The sequence below is a fragment of the Salvia miltiorrhiza genome, chromosome 7 (assembly GCF_028751815.1).
Source record: "Salvia miltiorrhiza cultivar Shanhuang (shh) chromosome 7, IMPLAD_Smil_shh, whole genome shotgun sequence".
NCBI lineage: Eukaryota > Viridiplantae > Streptophyta > Magnoliopsida > Lamiales > Lamiaceae > Salvia > Salvia miltiorrhiza.
This window is the reverse complement of record NC_080393.1, coordinates 57288663-57308047: the sequence shown is the minus strand read 5'-3', so window position 1 is coordinate 57308047 and position 19385 is coordinate 57288663. Positions and strand designations below refer to the sequence as shown.

The 19385-nt window shown below is 35.3% G+C and overlaps 2 protein-coding genes across 3 annotated transcripts; one reads left to right on the top strand and one right to left on the bottom strand.

Moving 5' to 3' along the window:
• The first annotated feature begins 7151 nt into the window (after nucleotides 1-7151).
• LOC130995080 (ran-binding protein 1 homolog c-like) lies at nucleotides 7152-9540 on the top strand. The gene is made up of 4 exons (XM_057920231.1): nucleotides 7152-7470; nucleotides 8152-8303; nucleotides 8423-8548; nucleotides 8971-9540. Exons 1-4 carry the CDS (start codon nucleotides 7301-7303, stop codon nucleotides 9222-9224), a joined length of 702 nt encoding a protein of 233 aa, XP_057776214.1. The 5' UTR covers nucleotides 7152-7300; the 3' UTR covers nucleotides 9225-9540.
• A 914-nt stretch (nucleotides 9541-10454) lies between these two features.
• Nucleotides 10455-17011, bottom strand: LOC130995079 (uncharacterized). 2 transcript variants are annotated; one of them, XM_057920229.1, is made up of 13 exons: nucleotides 16505-17011; nucleotides 15152-15326; nucleotides 14891-14974; nucleotides 14010-14251; nucleotides 13665-13908; nucleotides 13383-13462; nucleotides 13057-13141; nucleotides 12195-12326; nucleotides 12010-12123; nucleotides 11564-11611; nucleotides 11306-11393; nucleotides 10950-11003; nucleotides 10455-10862 (listed from the first exon to the last, which is right to left on the bottom strand). In XM_057920229.1, exons 1-13 carry the CDS (start codon nucleotides 16648-16650, stop codon nucleotides 10789-10791), a joined length of 1566 nt encoding a protein of 521 aa, XP_057776212.1. In that variant the 5' UTR covers nucleotides 16651-17011; the 3' UTR covers nucleotides 10455-10788. The 2 variants fall into 2 exon arrangements, with proteins under 2 accessions (XP_057776212.1, XP_057776213.1); XM_057920230.1 differs by lacking the exons at nucleotides 10455-10862; nucleotides 10950-11003; nucleotides 11306-11393 and having other exon boundaries at nucleotides 11564-11645; nucleotides 16505-16956.
• Nucleotides 17012-19385: the final 2374 nt, after the last annotated feature.

The following is a 19385-nucleotide window of genomic DNA, read 5'->3' as shown; positions in this document are numbered from 1 at the left end:
TACTTTGTATATTTGTAACATCTTTGATTGTTTTGTGAAAACCTAAAACATGTTTGTGGAATTTATTACTGCAAAAGTTCAGTTAGGGCGAGATAAAGATTGGAAGTTGAATATTAGCAAAATATTTATTTCTTACTTGTATGAATATTTTTTTCAATTTGTACTATATTTATTTTGAATATTGAATATATTTCGATTTTTAACGATGAGAAATATAGTGCTAACGAGTAACAATATATACCCCTCTAAAAAAAACGAGTAACAATGTCATAACAAATGTTAAAACTTTACTAGTAAAATCTTATTTAATTCTTTTCTTCGTGATACTAATTAATTAGTGCGAGTACAACCATGAATATATTCGTATAGTGTTCGTTTGCTATAACTTTTGCAATAGTTTGATTTTTCAAACAATAATTAATTTATTTTATAAAAAAAATATCATTTGCATTAAATAATATTTAATATAATCAACAATATAACATGATAGCAAAAAGAATTTATATACTTCTCTCAAAAAAAATTATATACAAGTCAATATTTTTTTTGATAAATTAACAATACTATTAAATAAATAAATTTAAAGGTCGCACTACAGGGTACTTAAATTCAAGACCTTTGATTTTAGACATTAACTCCTTACCGTTTATCTAACACACGCACACAAGTCAATATCATTTTTCAAGCTATAAGATCGGAAATGATTTGGCAACTCTTGAAATTCAACTAATTCTCTCGCTTAAAAATTCCTAAAACAATGATTATACATTGTATTACTAAATTTAACAACGAAATGATGAATCATCTCGTCAAAAAGACATAATCCAATGATTTTAGTACAAGTATAAATGTTCATGTATAATTTATCTAAGAATCCGATAGTGTGACTCATCATTTTGTCATCAAATTTTATAATAATACATATCAAGTGAACTTCTATTTTTTTTTTTAAGAGAAATTGATGATCTTTAAAGTATAATGTGAATTGATAACATTTTCTTGAAAAAGTTGGAAGTTGACAAACCATGAATAACTCTTTAATTTGATAATATTAGATTCGTTTACAAAAAAAAAAATTGTGCGTACAAATTTTAATGAAATTATTAGTGATGTAGCATGTGAAGTAAAAATCTCGCTTTAAATATAATTTTAAATTTAGTGATTATAAAATAGAGTAAAATCTATTAATGGCAAATCTGATAAATAATCATAAATTAAAGATTAGTAAGATGGTAAATAAAAATTATGTAAATTTTATTAATGTAAACGAATGTGATAAATTTTTTGTGGATCATTCGAAAAAAAAATGTCAATTTTTTAACGAATAGAGAGATTAATAAAATATTGATCGTATTTGTCGAAAATAGAATGTGAAGTCGGCCTTGTTTGTTCAAATTTTAATGAAATAATTGGTGATGTAGTAAGTAAAGTAAAGATCTCACTATAATTATAACTAGTGTATAACCCGTCGAAACTCGACGGGTCATTATTTTATAGTATAATTTATAATAAATTTTATTGTTAATTATTATTTTAATTTGATATTATCTGTAGAAGTTTTAGTGTGACATATTTTTTTATATATTTTTTCTATTGTAGAATAAATACTTAAACAATTATTAGTGTTATGTACGACATATAAGGAAACTAAATCGTAGAACATTAGGCCATAATTTAGTTATCAAAAGTAAAGTTAACGGTACTCAATACAACAACCCACTAAATAGGCAATTGGCCACATCTTCTAAAGCAAGCAATACAACAGTAATTTTCAATTCCTCACTTCAAACCTGGATCTACAATAACCTTCATAAACTTTAGCTTGAAGATGAAGTTTCTAAATCCAGAATTGTAGATCCGCACATAGCTTCTGCAAGTAAAAGATCCGCACATAGCCTCTACAAGTAAAAGATACGATATATATTAGCAATTTTCATACATAGAAATCCAACACTCATTCCCATCCATCTAGAATAGCAATGTTAAGTAAATAACATTGTAAATGTTTAATGAATGCTACTGGTCTATAAAGATATGAATAAGATGATCAAAGTTATATCTTTCTTACCTTTCAATCTATAAAAAATTTCAGTGTATACCACGTTAGTTATTGTGTTGCTTGTCTGACCATTCTCATCACATATTAAAACTTTAAGACCTTTTTTGCTAGTGTGTAACCCGTCGAAATTTCGACGGGAACTAATTTACGTTGTTATTTATAATTATTTATCAATTTTCATTTGTATAATATTTGAAGTTATATTAATTTCAATCACTTTTATCAATTAAATATTACCTTTATTGGATAATAGAAATATCGCTTTGAACATTGTCTCGTTTGAAACTTGAAAGGTCACATTTGACCTTTGAATAGGGATGTCAATCCAATTCGAAACCTGTGGACTGATACGAATAGACTGATAACTTGAGAGGTTTAAGGTTAAAAGATTTCAGCCCGATAGAATTGCCTCGAGAATAACCCACAACTCGATAGAGTTAGCTTGAAAATAACCCGAGCCCTATAGGGCTGACCCAAAAATAATATGTTTGCCTAATTTTATAATAATTTTCTCGTTATCTTATTTTTCAATTTCACTACTTTGCTTCCGAAAGTTAGTATAATAAGATTTTTTTTTCCAAATATATGTGAAATATATTTTGATTCATTATTTGAAAGTTCTACACATTATTTCTCTTGTTTGTATTTTGAATCTAATATTTAATATAAATACTTAAATGTAAAATTAGAAAATTATAATCATTTACGAAAAATATATGCATATTTATCCCTCTATGATTTTCATATTGGTTATTATGTAATTCGATGTTGATAGATCACTTATTTATGTGTATATTTATTTGTTACAAATGTAAAATTTATCAAAATAAATATTTTAATTAATTTTTTATAAAGATTTTGAGCCCGAACTAACCTGTCGGGCTAGCCCAAAATCTGAATGTTTAGGGTTAAGGTTGAGAATTTATAACCCGAAAAAATTTCAACCTGAATAGCCCGCAGCCCGTATAGCCCACAACCCAATAGGGTTAGCTCGAAATCCGATGGGTTGGCCCAATTGACATCCTTAGTTTTGAGCATCATCTTATCAGGAGTTTAAAGATCGTAACCAGGGGGCTTAGCCCACTGGCCACCAGGTCCTCACTTAAGTGAAGTGACCCGGGTTCGATCCCTTTTGGGAGCGAATTGGAGATTGGAGATATAAGGTGGATTTGGTGAATGGAGAGATAAGGTGGTTCTTGGAGTGGATGAGGAACTAACTACTAACATCTAACATGACTTTGCCCGATCAAAAAAAAAAAAAAAAAAGGAGTTTAAAGATCGTAACTAACTTATCTCGTATGGAGTTTGCAACATTGTAATTAAGTTATAAGAATTATCTTGTTTGGAGCTTTAATAGATCATCTCTGACGTCTGAGTTTCATCTCATTTGAAATTTAAGCTATAATTGAGCTCTGAACATCATCTCATCTGAAACTTAAACATTATCTTGTCTGGAGCTTCAAAGCCCATAAAAATTGCAAAGTTAAAATTGATTTAGTTAAAGAAAGCAAAACAAAGATTACGTAAAAGTAAAGTTTTCGTGTAAAATCAATTGTCAGATAACTTTCATTTGTTGAAATTTTGTAATTCGTTTGTTGAAGTTTTGTAAAAGAATCGATATCAGATTTGAAATTTTAGAAAAATAAGCACTACTATAAGTTTTCATTTGATGAAATTCCATAAAAAAAAATAATTGGCTAGATTGAAGTTATTACATATTTTTCCGTGCACTTTACTTACCCTACTTTTTTGAAATGTTAATCTCAAAATTACATTCTTTAATTTGTTCCCTATTGAAAAGAAGTCATGTACATATTTGTTCCCTATGTGAAATATATTTTGATTCATTATTTGAAAGTTCTACACATTATTTCTCTTGTTTGTATTTTGAATCTAATATTTAATATAAATACTTAAATGTAAAATTAGAAAATTATAATCATTTACGAAAAATATATGCATATTTATCCCTCTATGATTTTCATATTGGTTATTATGTAATTCGATGTTGATAGATCACTTATTTATGTGTATATTTATTTGTTACAAATGTAAAATTTATCAAAATAAATATTTTAATTAATTTTTTATAAAGATTTTGAGCCCGAACTAACCTGTCGGGCTAGCCCAAAATCTGAATGTTTAGGGTTAAGGTTGAGAATTTATAACCCGAAAAAATTTCAACCTGAATAGCCCGCAGCCCGTATAGCCCACAACCCAATAGGGTTAGCTCGAAATCCGATGGGTTGGCCCAATTGACATCCTTAGTTTTGAGCATCATCTTATCAGGAGTTTAAAGATCGTAACCAGGGGGCTTAGCCCACTGGCCACCAGGTCCTCACTTAAGTGAAGTGACCCGGGTTCGATCCCTCTTGGGAGCGAATTGAAGATTGGAGATATAAGGTGGATTTGGTGAATGGAGAGATAAGGTGGTTCTTGGAGTGGATGGGGAACTAACTACTAACATCTAACATGACTTTGCCCGATCAAAAAAAAAAAAAAGGAGTTTAAAGATCGTAACTAACTTATCTCGTATGGAGTTTGCAACATTGTAATTAAGTTATAAGAATTATCTTGTTTGGAGCTTTAATAGATCATCTCTGACGTCTGAGTTTCATCTCATTTGAAATTTAAGCTATAATTGAGCTCTGAACATCATCTCATCTGAAACTTAAACATTATCTTGTCTGGAGCTTCAAAGCCCATAAAAATTGCAAAGTTAAAATTGATTTAGTTAAAGAAAGCAAAACAAAGATTACGTAAAAGTAAAGTTTTCGTGTAAAATCAATTGTCAGATAACTTTCATTTGTTGAAATTTTGTAATTCGTTTGTTGAAGTTTTGTAAAAGAATCGATATCAGATTTGAAATTTTAGAAAAATAAGCACTACTATAAGTTTTCATTTGATGAAATTCCATAAAAAAAATAATTGGCTAGATTGAAGTTATTACATATTTTTCCGTGCACTTTACTTACCCTACTTTTTTGAAATGTTAATCTCAAAATTACATTCTTTAATTTGTTCCCTATTGAAAAGAAGTCATGTACATAATTGTTCCCTATGTGAAATATATTTTGATTCATTATTTGAAAGTTCTACACATTATTTCTCTTGTTTGTATTTTGAATCTAATATTTAATATAAATACTTAAATGTAAAATTAGAAAATTATAATCATTTACGAAAAATATATGCATATTTATCCCTCTATGATTTTCATATTGGTTATTATGTAATTCGATGTTGATAGATCACTTATTTATGTGTATATTTATTTGTTACAAATGTAAAATTTATCAAAATAAATATTTTAATTAATTTTTTATAAAGATTTTGAGCCCGAACTAACCTGTCGGGCTAGCCCAAAATCTGAATGTTTAGGGTTAAGGTTGAGAATTTATAACCCGAAAAAATTTCAACCTGAATAGCCCGCAGCCCGTATAGCCCACAACCCAATAGGGTTAGCTCGAAATCCGATGGGTTGGCCCAATTGACATCCTTAGTTTTGAGCATCATCTTATCAGGAGTTTAAAGATCGTAACCAGGGGGCTTAGCCCACTGGCCACCAGGTCCTCACTTAAGTGAAGTGACCCGGGTTCGATCTCTCTTGGGAGCGAATTGGAGATTGGAGATATAAGGTGGATTTGGTGAATGGAGAGATAAGGTGGTTCTTGGAGTGGATGGGGAACTAACTACTAACATCTAACATGACTTTGTCCGATCAAAAAAAAAAAAAAGGAGTTTAAAGATCGTAACTAACTTATCTCGTATGGAGTTTGCAACATTGTAATTAAGTTATAAGAATTATCTTGTTTGGAGCTTTAATAGATCATCTCTGACGTCTGAGTTTCATCTCATTTGAAATTTAAGCTATAATTGAGCTCTGAACATCATCTCATCTGAAACTTAAACATTATCTTGTCTGGAGCTTCAAAGCCCATAAAAATTGCAAAGTTAAAATTGATTTAGTTAAAGAAAGCAAAACAAAGATTACGTAAAAGTAAAGTTTTCGTGTAAAATCAATTGTCAGATAACTTTCATTTGTTGAAATTTTGTAATTCGTTTGTTGAAGTTTTGTAAAAGAATCGATATCAGATTTGAAATTTTAGAAAAATAAGCACTACTATAAGTTTTCATTTGATGAAATTCCATAAAAAAAATAATTGGCTAGATTGAAGTTATTACATATTTTTCCGTGCACTTTACTTACCCTACTTTTTTGAAATGTTAATCTCAAAATTACATTCTTTAATTTGTTCCCTATTGAAAAGAAGTCATGTACATCTTTTTATCTCAAAGTTACATTCTTTTATCTTTTATTGGTAAATATTAAATTAATAATTGATCAAATTAAAATTTTTAATAAAAATAAAATATATCTCATACAAGTGATTAGAGATTGGAAATATTTCTTATTTTTCGTGCACATTGTTTGTCTCGATTTTATGTAATTTTTCATCTTAAAATTACATTCTTTTATCTCTTATTGAAAAGAAGTCACGTAATCTTTTAACTCAATATTACATTTTTTTATCTTTTATTGAAAAAAAATATTAAATTAGTAATTGATGGTAAATAAAAATTATGTAAATTTTATTAATGTAAATGAATGTGATAAATTTTTTGTGGATCATTCGAAAAAAAATTGTCAATTTTTTAACGAATAGAGAGATTAATAAAATATTGATCGTATTCGTCAAAAATAGAATGTGAAGTCTGCCTTGTTTGTTCAAATTTTAATGAAATAATTGGTGATGTAGTAAGTAAAGTAAAGATCTCACTATAATTATAATTTTAAATTGAATTGAATAATTACAAAGTGAGTAAAGTCTATTAATGACAAATTTGATAAATAATCAGAAATAAAAAGTTAGTAAAATGACGAATTATGTAAATTTTATTATTAATGACAAATTTTATAAACATTCAGAAATAGAAGGTTAGTAAAATGATGAATTAGGTAAATTTTATTATAGAAGTGAAAATGATAAATTTTTCGTAAACGATTCGAATAAAAAAAATTACTATATCAATTTTTTAATACAATATTGATCGTATTTGTGGAAAATAAAATGTGAAGCCAGCCCATCTAGACCCATACAGTGTCTGCTTTGTTAATACGCTATACAACATGTAAGTATATATATTCACAGATTAGCTAGCTCAGACCTGCTTCATCGCTCGCTGCTTAAACCCTAACTCTGCTCACAGATCTCAAAATCTATCGAAATTACTACGGTTATGGCTGCACCAGCTGAGCCCACACTTCTAAGGAGAGAGGGGGAAGAAGATGACGATTCGAAGCCGGCCGCCGATGACGAGGATACCGGCGCTCAGGTTGCTCCGATCGTCCAGCTGCAGGAAGTCGCCGTCACCACCGGTGAAGAGAACGAAGATGTTCTTCTTGAATTGTGAGTCCTTTTAGCTTCAATTCGGTGCTTAATTGTTTAATTTTTATTGTTTTTGAATGGATCGATGCGGTAGATTAGATCGATGTGGTGTTGCCTTACGCCGATGGCGCTTAGATTTGACGCTGAGAAAGAGTCGGTGCTATTGCTCGATCGAATGTGGATTTGAGCTGAATTGATGATGATGTTGAAGTTCTTTTTGCTTCATCGGTTTGATATTTTTTTTTTTTTTGTGTCGCGGTGGATGAAGCCTGTTTATTTGTGGTGAACATATTTTAGCTGTTTAAATCGCCAATGCCGCGATTAACTTAATAGACGTAGTTGATTTGTTTTGGTTTTGCTTGTGGAATTTAATTCACTTGATCCAGTGGAATAAGGTAGATCGGTTATGTATGGAGTGTGAGATGAACTGATGATCATGCCTCAATGGAATTTTTCTCGTGAAGTCTTCTATGCTTGTATGGCAAGGAGTTTTGTGTTTTTCATTCTCTCTCCGTTTTTGCTTCTCTTGTTTGCTTTGATTGATTTTGGTAACCTCTATGTTAAATTACACAGAATCAAATAGTTCTTGAATTATATGTTGATTGAATGATGTGGTTTCGAGTATAGATCATTTTTGGTGGGGAATCAACTTTCTGCTGTTATAAACATCCATATGAAATTTGAATTACTTGTTATTTGTAGGAAATCAAAGTTGTACAGATTTGACAGAGACGGTAATCAATGGAAGGAGAGGGGTGTGGGGACTGTGAAGCTGCTAAAGCACAAGGAGACGGGAAAAGTTAGGCTTGTCATGAGGCAGAACAAGACCCTTAAGATCTGCGCCAATCACCTTGGTTAGTGAACAAACAAATGTATTATATGTATAAACAACCCCCTTAAGATTTTATTGTGTTTTGTTTATTTGGAAGAATGTTGTCTGATAATGAATGCTGTATATTTGTATGTGATACAGTCCTAGCCACAATGTCCGTGCAAGAGCATCAAGGGAATGACAAGTCATGTGTGTGGCATGCTGCTGATTTCTCCGATGGAGAGCTCAAGGATGAAACTTTCTGCATTCGGTTTGCCTCTGTGGAGAGTAAGTTACTTCTTTCTCAATACTTGTTATAATTGCCTTTCGAAATGAATTAAACATGGCGAATATATGATTGTCGTGCCCCTTATCTCATGTATTTGAGATTGCATAATGTTCTAGGATGTGGTGGAATAAATGTTATGTAATACTAATATTTTAGCACACACCTCTGTGTATTGTTATCTTATCCTAATTAAAATGATTCCATCATTTAATGCAATAGTACTCTCTATTTACTCTAATCCCCCACCATAATTCCTGTTTGAGTGGAATTCTAGCTGCTCTTTAATGCCGAGTACTCTAAATATTGATTAAGGTTGCTTCCTTTGAGCTGATATTATCTTGTAGCATGTTCCGGTTTACAGTTAGTTCCAATGATCGTATCTACACCAATGCTGACCTTGAATTGATCTCTATTATCTCAGATTGCAGAACTTTCAAGGATAAGATTGCAGAAATAGCTGAAGGACAGGCAAACGACAATGGAGAGGGCGAAGAAGAAGGACAGGCAAACGATAATGGAGAGGGCGAAGAAGGCGAAACAGCAGCTAGTCTTATCGAAAAGTTGAGTGTTGGGGCGAAAGACGAGGAGGAGAAACCCGAGTCCAAAGCTGCACCTTCGTCCTCTGCAGAGAAAAAGGGCAAGGAGGAGAAACCAGAAGCTGCCGTGGAGAAGTGAGAGAGAGAGGCGAGCCCCCTATGGTAGAGTCTTGTCTTGGTTTTTGGCTGACAAGGTTTGACGCATGGGTTATTCAAGTGAATTAACCCGGCACCAGATTATAGTCGTGAAAACATGGTCTTTCTTCATTTGGTTTGTTCACTGGTCCCTCGTCGGTTGGTCGGGTCGGTCGGTCGGGTCGGGCTCCGTTGATGTTGTTTCGGAGTGTCGTCGTATGTTGTCTTTACTCTGTCGAGATAGTATCTGCAAAAATTCTTGGACAGGGGTGCATTACCCTAGCATATAATTCTATTTTCCTTGATATTGATACGGTTTATATTTGCTTTTGCATGCATTATTTGAGCTTTTTATTGAATGCTTCCAGAATTGTGCATTAAATTTACACACATGTGGCTTCATGCAATCAGATTTAGCTGTCAACTGTTAATTCTACTTGTCTAGAGATCGAAAAGAATACAGTATTAAATTTATAGTTGTAGATTGAACCTTTGCAATTAAATCACCACTTTGTATTTTTTGGAATGACGATGTGATTCTATCATAAGAAGGTTAATTATTTGTAAATTGTGAATTTTTTTACAAACACTATTTGTCTTGTGAATTTTTCATAATAATAACATTAGCGAATAAATATACATACTTTGATGATTTTACAATATTGCAAATTAGGGTTTCAGCCAAATTGAAAAAATTGGTCCATCATATTTTTAGGAAACATTGTAATTGCAAAAAAAAAAATGAAAAAGCGGTATAGTAATTACAAATTGAAGTAACCATTGTGCTATTTTCGGCAATTAACCTTAAGACTTAATTATTTTTATTTGGGTTAAGTACCAAATTCTCCCCTATCGATGGCGTCTCTATCGCGTACAGGACCCTATAATTAGGGTTAGAGCTGTTTCTACCTCAACGTGGCAAAATCGCACCAAATTGCCTCCGATAGGAGGGAATTTGGTACTTAACCCTTTCTAACGGTGTTAATTATCGTTAAAACGTGGGGGGTATTTGGTGCGATTTTGCCATGTTGAGATAAGGACGCCATCGACAGGAAAAAAATTGATACTCAACCCTTTTTATTTTTATCATTTAAACTAATTTTACTTAATTCTAATTCGATTAAGAATATCGAATTAAAGATATCCTACTCCCGATGATAAAAATACTCAATCATATACATTATTAATCACCCTCAAAGTAAACGCCTCATAATTAAACGTAGGGAAAAAGAAAAGCAGCAATGCATCCGTCAGTTTATTATCCTCTGCGAAAAACGTCATTACAATGATGATGTCCGAGTAATTAGAGATGCAATAAATTTGTCTAAAACCAGAAGCTGCCACAAGAGAAAGCAGGTCTCCCTACCAACCTGGGCAGCCAGGCGACAACTAATAATTTTTCTATTACAAGCATCTCTAGAGATACGAGGCACCCAACCATACTGTACAACCAATACCGCAGACACTAAGTGATGCTTCTGCTGAGCATGAGCCGACAACGACGACGAACCTACAAATATACAGGCGTACGCCGCCATCCTCCCTCCGCAATGTTTCCATTCTTGTAACTATGGAGACATTACATCATCCGTTGATGAGTTCATCCGGACATCTGTTTCCTCTGTCATCTCCTTGAATTCGCCTAACAGGGAAAAATACAATGCTGAAGTCAAAAGGGCGAGTAAGTATGAGGGCAAAATATGTCGTCTTGGTAATGTAGCGTACGTACCGTGCGTTGAGTCGACTGATGTCGGGGATGTACTCCTCGTCTCATCTGCAGTGTCTGCGATTGCCAATGAATATGTATGAGTGTTGTATCCACCAGTAACACGAATCGAAAGATGTTGCTTAGTAAGACCAAGCAGATACAAAATCTAAGCAAGGGCTTGATATTTGCTCGGATTTAAGAGCTCATAAAATATTTATATTTTGTGTTCGTGTGTTGGCCTAGTTGTATAGTGGTTAACGTCTAAGGCTAAAGTTCGAGTCCACCGTCACATGGCACGGCCTTTAAATATTTATTCATCCAACAAAAAAAGAAGAGATTTAAGAGGGAGAGAGATCCTGATATGGAAATCTCGGTACCTGATTTATTGCGCAGTGCCTCCTTGATAGCATCAAAGTTCTTGTAAGTGTAGCCCACAAAGCTCAAATCTTTTGGCGTAAGATGCATCTGTTTGATGTAACACGAGGCACGGGTTAGTTTCACCATCGATTGCCAGATGGCAAGTAAGATTTGGAGAAAATTATATCAAGATCAGAACTACATATTTCCCACATTGTTCAACAATTTGGGAAATGTGAAAAATAGATTTAACATTTGCAAAGAGCAGCACTACAGACCTTTCTTGAGGGTCCTGAGCCAGACTTTGACGGCGTTGGAGGATCCAGCTGTTCAAATAACAGCATAATCGCATTATATAGTCTTATCCAAAGAAGCAACACCGAAGACGACCATAAATGAAAAATGTCAGACACTAGAATACGAGAATCAGTGCAAGAACACGAGCACAAGTACAATGAAACAGTAATAGACAGCATTTAAGAGATGTTATCACGAACACGACATTTAATGTCTTGGCATGAAACTGGTCAAGTGTATCACAGAGATTGGCTCGTGCACATTGTCGGGAGTCTCATCTTTTTAAGGCTATAACATAAAAATGGACTGACAAATCCATGGACTACTACTCTCTATATACATGATCTGATGTTACATCAGCATAGCATAAAACTTTATCAAAATAGAAGGCGTGAAACATAATAAAAGCAAAGAGATCAGTTTGTACTTCATCGAACTTCATAAAATTCCTGGTGTCCAGCTCCCCGTTGACCTCTGGTTTAAATGCTGCTTCCATGTCATATAATTTATCCCAATCAACATCGACGAACCAAGGGTGAGCCTGCATATTAGCTCCCGTGTAAATGGAAAGAGGAAGAAGAGCACAAGAAATTCATTTTGGCCAAGTAATACCTTTATCTGAGCTGCACCTCCTGTCCCAAGTCTATGTTCTACGTCACAGAGTAACCTGCATATGAGATCTTTTGCCTCAGGGCTGATTTTGGTATCTTCAGGAAATCTCAGGTGATTTTTCCAATGAACAATCTAGCGATCATAAGTAAATTCCATCAGGAAACAGAACAGTAAACAAAAAGAGGAAACAAAAGGCAAGTAGTAACAACTATAAATGAACAATACATGCACAGAATTACTTGGATAGTGCAGAGGTATACAATGTTTCTTCAATCTTCCCTTCCCTTTTTCTTTTTAAATCACTCCAGCTTGATATTTTTTAGGAGCCTAGCTGTTACGATAAAGGATTTTCTTTTGCATTAACTGTTACGTAAGGGATTTTCTTTATCGCAACAGTTAATGAAACAAGTGAAACGATTACTGTTCTTTCTTGGAATTACTCTCACAATTCAAGCAAAATAGTTTGTAAAGAGAATGGAACCCTGTAATCCTATTGATTCAAGAATTGCCGCCACATCACATACTTCAGTTAGTAGGCTTCTAATAATTTGCCTATTGTTGGGAATTCATCTTTTGATGAATTGAAGAAAATAAAGAACATAAGCTATTGCAATGAGGGAGTTCTAGATGTATGTTGCTCTCAGTTTCACAAAGGCAACGCAGTAGACTGGATGACAGTCCAGTGCACGATATAACCGACACACTTTTCTTTTTCTATTTTTCTTTGAGAAACTGAGAGAAACATACATCTAGAACTCCCTCATTGCAAATCTGGCAATAGCCACACATAACACTAATGAGTTTTGCACAGCTAGATGGCCACTTAAAAATGAAAGAAGAAAACAAATTTATAAGCATGTACCTTCCGGCAAGTCGTCATAGGATCATCCGCATAAAACGGAGGATAGCCAACGAGCATCTCATACATGATTGCACCCAGTGACCACCTGCAAATATATGTGGTAATTCAATAGGTAAGCTATGAACAAGTCAAAAGAAAACTTGTTATATTAGGTATCTACAGCTTCGGGTAATGCAGTAAAGAGAAAGCTAGTGGTTGCATTGGAAACAACACATCAATATCAACATAAACCAACTCTCATGGTTGGACACTACACGAATGATAAAGCATAACAATAAATGGAAGAGTAGAGGGGGTAAGTGTTGCTGGGACGAGCTTGAACTTACCAGTCGCACTCCATGCTATATCCTTTCTTCAACAGCACTTCTGGAGCAATATAGTCAGGTGTACCAACAGTTGAAAATGCCTTCAAAGACAGTGAAGATGATTAAGTTATTAGAAACTAAACTCCAACTGTGACAGCATGCTTTGCAATGGAAAAAGAATGTAAATAGAGAGCTTAAATCTCTGTTGCCAATGTTATGCTGTTTTTTGCAATAAATCATACATCCCCTGAAGAACAAGTTACTGGAGAAGGAAAACCACACATCACATCTGCGATCGCTTACCAACTTTCTTCTGTTCATCTGCCAGTGCTGAAGTTGTTCGCGAGGGCTTCTCCAACTACTAACATTCGCAGCATCAGGAAAACGGCCATCAATGTCCATTGGTTCCCTTATGTTTTCATCATCCAATTCTTCGTTCTCGTTCACCGTGGATAAAGTCCTACAATCAAGGGGCTTGCATAGACCAAAATCTGATAGCTTCATGTGGCCATTCTTATCAAGAAGAAGGTTGTCTGGTTTTATATCCCTAAGGACAAAACAAAAAAGGGGGTTAGAAGGATAAACCTTTTTACAACAAAAAATTGTATCAAATGAAACAATTGCTTGTATGACATGTATCACACAAACCTGTGAATATAATTATGTTTGTGAATTGATTCAATTGCCAGCACACTTTGAGCAATGTAAAATTTAGCCACATTTTCAGACAATGTATCTTCTCTCATCAACAGAGTCATCATGTCACCGCCAGGGAGATATTCCATGATAAGATATAAATACTCGGGATCTTGAAAAGAGTAGTACAATTTAACTATACAATGGCTGCCCACTTCTGCCAATAGGTTCCTTTCTGCTCTTACATGTTCCACCTGTGGAACATAAATAACATTTCACAGGACATAAGGACCTGCTAATGGACAAGCGTCTCCTAAAATTTCATAAAAAGGTATTTGAAATAACTCATTTGGATGGGAAGAAATTCAAATTATGCAAGTGTTAAAACATTAAGGACAAAACAATATATCTAGTTGCAAAGAAACAACAAAATTCTTCAAGGAAAGAAAAAAAGGAAAAAGAGGGGAAACAAAATAAAATAAATGAATGACACATTGGCTAAGCATGTATACACACTTCAGTGGTTTCACAAACACCAGATATGATAAAAGCCACAGAAAATTGTAATCAACAGATTCATTCAGTTCTGCAGTCTATCAGCATGAGAATGGTAATAATATTGATGTCCAAACCAAAGCACACAAACAAGCATATGCAACCCGTAATTAGGAGACTGCATGAACAGTACAGAGGAGTTTCATAGCTGTATTTGAAGTGTGTTTGGACTTTTTCATAGGTTTAGGGGACGTTGTTATGATTATGCTCTGGTTTCTTATATTTTCCAGCACTCGTTTCTTTTCCACCCTCCACTCCTTAGCAAATGCAGATTTTTCATGTTTTAGGAAAGGTACAGCTTAGGAAAAGGTTCTGCATGCTTGATCAATGCTTTTTACCTGTCCTCTTGAGACCATTTCAGATTTCTTCAACTTCTTCATGGCATAAATATTCCCAGATTTTTTCTCCCGGCATAGTCGTACCTAAAGTATCGAATCTATCAGAATCGTATAAAGCAATTACAAAAAATAGACCCACGAGAAAAAAAATTCAGATTATGGGAACAAATTAGAATAAGGCGTGCAAAAACATGCATTTATGTGTTTGAGTATATTGGAAATTGAAAATGAAGAGGTTTTATATCCAAGAATGGCACCAACCTCTCCAAAGGCTCCACGTCCAATGATAGTAAGAAGCTCAAAATCATCTACACATATCTTGTTCCTTCTCAATCTCATGAACTCAGTCTCTTTCCTTTCCAAATCTTTGATCAAACTTATTCGTTCCTCTTTGGGCACATCTGAAGAGGCCAACTTCCTTTCCAGTATCCACCTCCTGGAGCCATATGTATATATATCAGCATTAAAGTCAAATGTAGCTCAAAAGTATGTAACACTAAAGGCAATCTAAACTTGCAGATGTAAAAATTGGCTTGAAATATCTTTGCAAATAAGATATAGCAGAAATTTTTACATGAGTCTCACTATGATCATATAGAGGACATGTATGTTGATGAAAGAGAAGTTTCTTTTCCAGGTGAATAACTGAACAATACAAATTTTGCATGCTCACAGTGCTGAAAGACCAGAACTGCCGATACTTGAGTTTCCTCTTCCTTTAAAAGGCATCTGACTTTCACTAAAACCAAAATTTTGAAAGAACACGGAAACACATATTGTACCAAGAATTCCAAAATCACAGCTAACCTCCCCATCCAGCATCATACTTTTAGTATTCAAAATAAGTGCCGGCAAGTATACTGCCTTTAAATTCTTAGAAACACTCCAATGGTTCTAAAAAACAGCACCAATTGTATCACTAGGCTAATCCGCCAGTCGGGATTCGGATAACTTTCTGCTGAATATAGAAACAAATCATGGAAGGTTTTCCGGCCACAAGTTCCAACATATTCTCTCTCCCTCTCTCTCTCTCTCTCCACCAAGTTGACCTCTTTGAAGGAGTGGCAACAAATTTTTTCCATCTTTGTAGCGCCCAGTGCACAAAGGAAAGAAAGCAAGCAACTTCATTACTTGCACAATCAAAAAAATCCGCAAACAACAGCGAGCATTTTGAATGAATCTTCGGCAATGATTCATCCACCACAAACATTAGCAGCTTTTGGTAGCCATAAGTTCAAAACTGGCATTATCACATTCCCATTTCCCACACTACCACCCAAAGAAAAGAACCTTATAAACTAAACCGTGTATCAAATCCAGATAAAAGTTCTTCTAATTCGACATCAAATTCACTTTACACTATAAAACATAAAACACTAATATTGGAAACCGAAAAAAGGCAACCTAATTAACAGATAAAAACCTAAATTTGCAGAATAATTAGTCCGCCAAATCCAACACTAGATCTCGAAAACCACGGAGTTCATCGCAGCTCGAAATAATCAATTCATCACCACTGAGCTACATTTCTAAGAGCGGAATATGCAAAACAGTAATATATAAAAAAAAAAGCAAAAGATTCGCCATTTCTCCACATCAGTATTCGAGCAATACCTCTCTTTCCGCTCCTGTATGCTTTTCATCTGATTTTTGTAGTGATTCTCGATGTACTTTTTAGCTGCTGCCACTTTCTCCATAGTCAAACTCGAACCTAGAATTTCTTCTTCGCCGATGTTGTCGTTGCTCTTCTCCTCCTCCATTCTCGCCTCCTCTCTCTCTCTCTCTCTGAGAATTTGTCTACTTCGATTACATAAACATACAGTTAGGCCGTGTTTGGTAGAGCATATGAGACCTAGATAGTATAGGCATATGCAGTATACTAACTGTGTTGGAGATGAAAGAAAGCGCCAAGTGGGGGAGAAAGAAGAGAGCGTTGCGGTGAAGCGTCGACACTTCGCCGCGATTATTCAGATCGAGGAGCGGCGGGGAGTTGGGGGGGTTTCAGTGGGGGAGAAGAGAACGGGGGGGTGGGGATGGGGGGGGGGGGTTTGCGGGGTTAGTGAGACTGTGACAGGAGAGAAAGACGAGAGAGGGTGTGTGAGTGTGACTGTGTTTCTATTTGACCGTACGGTGTCGTTTTGGCTCAATTTTTTCGGACAGGACTTTCTACTTTATTACAACGCACATTCTTTTGAAGTCCGTGCATCTCGTTGCCGGTCGGCTTTATTTTACTGACAAATTTTTTACTGCTCTCTTAATATAAGGGTTTATTACTTTTTCGGTGCGATTATTTAAAAAAATAATTAATAAATAAAAATAATCATAATTTTTTATATAAGAATGTGATTTTAATTTTTTAGAACATATCATCAATAATGAAATAGATGAAAAAAGGGTGAGATTTTTATGTAGCACTTTCTATAAATAAATAAGTTAAGTATCAAGGCTCATAAAAAAATAAGTTTTGTAGCACATTCTTGTAAATGTACAAATATATCCCTAATGGTCCCCACATATATCACTTCTCTCTCTCAATATCTAATACTCCCTCCGTCCCGCTAAAAGCGGCCACGTTCTTTTCGGCACGGAGATTAAGAAAAGAGTTACTCCCTCCGTCCGCCAAAAGTATTCCACTTTGGCCGGGCACGGAGTTTAATAAAATGTGTGATGATGTTGATGTAGTGGAGAAAGGGTCTCACCACTTTATGAGATGTGTGGTTGAGATTGAATTTGGGTGGGTTTTTTGTAAATAAAGAGTGTTTGTAAGGATAAAATATAAAGGTGGATGGTGGGACCATGGCTTAAAAAGGAAAGTGGAATACTTTTTGCGGACGCCAAATATAGTAATTGTGGAATACTTTTGGCGGACGGAGGGAGTATTATGTTTTAATTAATATGGTCCACCAAAATCAAATGACTAATTAAGTTTGGTCACATTCTCACTGCATCTGTTCCGACGACGGCGATGCTGATCGCCGGCGCCGCGCCGGCGACGGTGGCCCAATGCCCCTCTATCAAACCGCAAATCCAACACCCAAACCAGATTCATCAAATCGCATAGCCAGAAATTCTTCAAACTCAAAACCAATTCTCCAAGAAATTCTTCCATTCCAAAAATTCTTCAAACCCATCAATCGCATAATCCAAAAATCTTCAAATCCAGAAATTACCTTCAAATTCTCCCATATGTGTTTAAAAATGATTTGCTTCAAATCCAGAAATTACCGGAGCAGAGCCGTGGCATAGCCGGACGGACGGACGGAGTGGCCTAGCCCCCAAAATCAGACACCCAAATCAGAGATTGTAGGGAACGTCGTCGGAGCCCTAACCCCCAAAATCGCCAACCGGAGCCCTAGCCCCCAAAATTGAAGCTGCTGCTATGGTCGCCGGAAATCGAAGCTGATGCGGTAGATCTAGGGTTTGTGAGAGAAGGGCGGCGCCTGGGGAAACGAGCGGCGGTGTGTGTGTTCTAGGCGGCGGCGGCCATGGGGGTGGCGAGAGGGAGGGAGTAAAGGCGAGGGACAGGGAGTTCAGGGGTGGGGCGAGGGGGGAGAGCAGAGGCCAGGGAGAGGGAGGTCGGGGGCGGCGACCGACGGGCGAGGGAGAGAGAGCAGAGGCCAGGGAGAGGGAGGTCGGGGGCGGCGACCGACGCCGGCGTTGGTGTCGTCCGCTTCTCGCCGGAGAAGAAGAGAGATGGGCGAGGGGAGGGGCTGTGTGGGGGGGGGAGTAGAGAGAGAGAAGATGAATGTGTGTGTTTTGTGTGTGTGTTTGTTAAGTTAATGAGGGTTTAAGTTTAATTAGAAATTTAATTAAATTGATTAATTAAACTTAATTAAATACTAAATATTTCCATTTTAGGAAAGTGGCCACTTTTAGTGGGACAAACCAAAATGGAAATGTGGCCACTTTTAGTGGGACGGAGGGAGTAAAAAAAATTATTAAAAATGTCCACATCCCCACAAAATCTCGGCCACAACACTTCAAATGAAAAAGTGGGTCAATTTTCGAATTTTCTATCAAAATCAATTTTGTCCTATATTGTCTTTCTCTCTCTCTTCCTACACGAACCCTAGCCTCCCGTGTATGCACACCATTTTCACGCCTCTCACTCTTTTGCTCAAGAAAATTTCCAAGTGAAACTACCGTGTGTGCACACCATTTCCCTCTCTTGTAAAATTTCACCCAATTTGAGAGCAAAATTTCACTCAATTTCACGTCTCTCACTCTTTTCTACAAACTACCGTGTGTGGTTTGAAACCCCAAACAAATCGTAGCTGTGTACTCCATAATAGAGCAAAACCTTTCGTGAATTATTCTTTCTTCTCAATTAACAATGAGTGATACTGAATCCGACTACTCGAGAGAGGAAGAACAGCCTGTAGAACGAGGCCATCGCCCGAGTACATCGAAGAGGAAAAAATACCCGACGCCGAATTCGGTAAGTAACCGTGAACTATATTTGTTTAAATTTGAATTTATGTGTTTTGTATTGTTA

What these genes read in the sequence shown, in the direction of transcription:
- LOC130995080 (XM_057920231.1), top strand. Translation starts at nt 7,301, where the DNA reads ATGGCTGCACCAGCTGAGCCCACACTTCTAAGGAGAGAGGGGGAAGAA. An exon ending in GAAGATGTTCTTCTTGAATT is followed by an intron (nt 7,471 to 8,151) that starts GTGAGTCCTTTT and finishes TGTTATTTGTAG; the next exon opens with GAAATCAAAGTTGTACAGAT. An exon ending in TCGGTTTGCCTCTGTGGAGA is followed by an intron (nt 8,549 to 8,970) that starts GTAAGTTACTTC and finishes CTATTATCTCAG; the next exon opens with ATTGCAGAACTTTCAAGGAT.
- LOC130995079 (XM_057920229.1), bottom strand. Translation starts at nt 16,650, where the DNA reads ATGGAGGAGGAGAAGAGCAACGACAACATCGGCGAAGAAGAAATTCTA. An exon ending in ATTTTATGAAGTTCGATGAA is followed by an intron (nt 11,612 to 12,009) that starts GTACAAACTGAT and finishes TTATTTGAACAG; the next exon opens with CTGGATCCTCCAACGCCGTC. An exon ending in GCTCAGGACCCTCAAGAAAG is followed by an intron (nt 11,394 to 11,563) that starts GTCTGTAGTGCT and finishes TACATCAAACAG; the next exon opens with ATGCATCTTACGCCAAAAGA.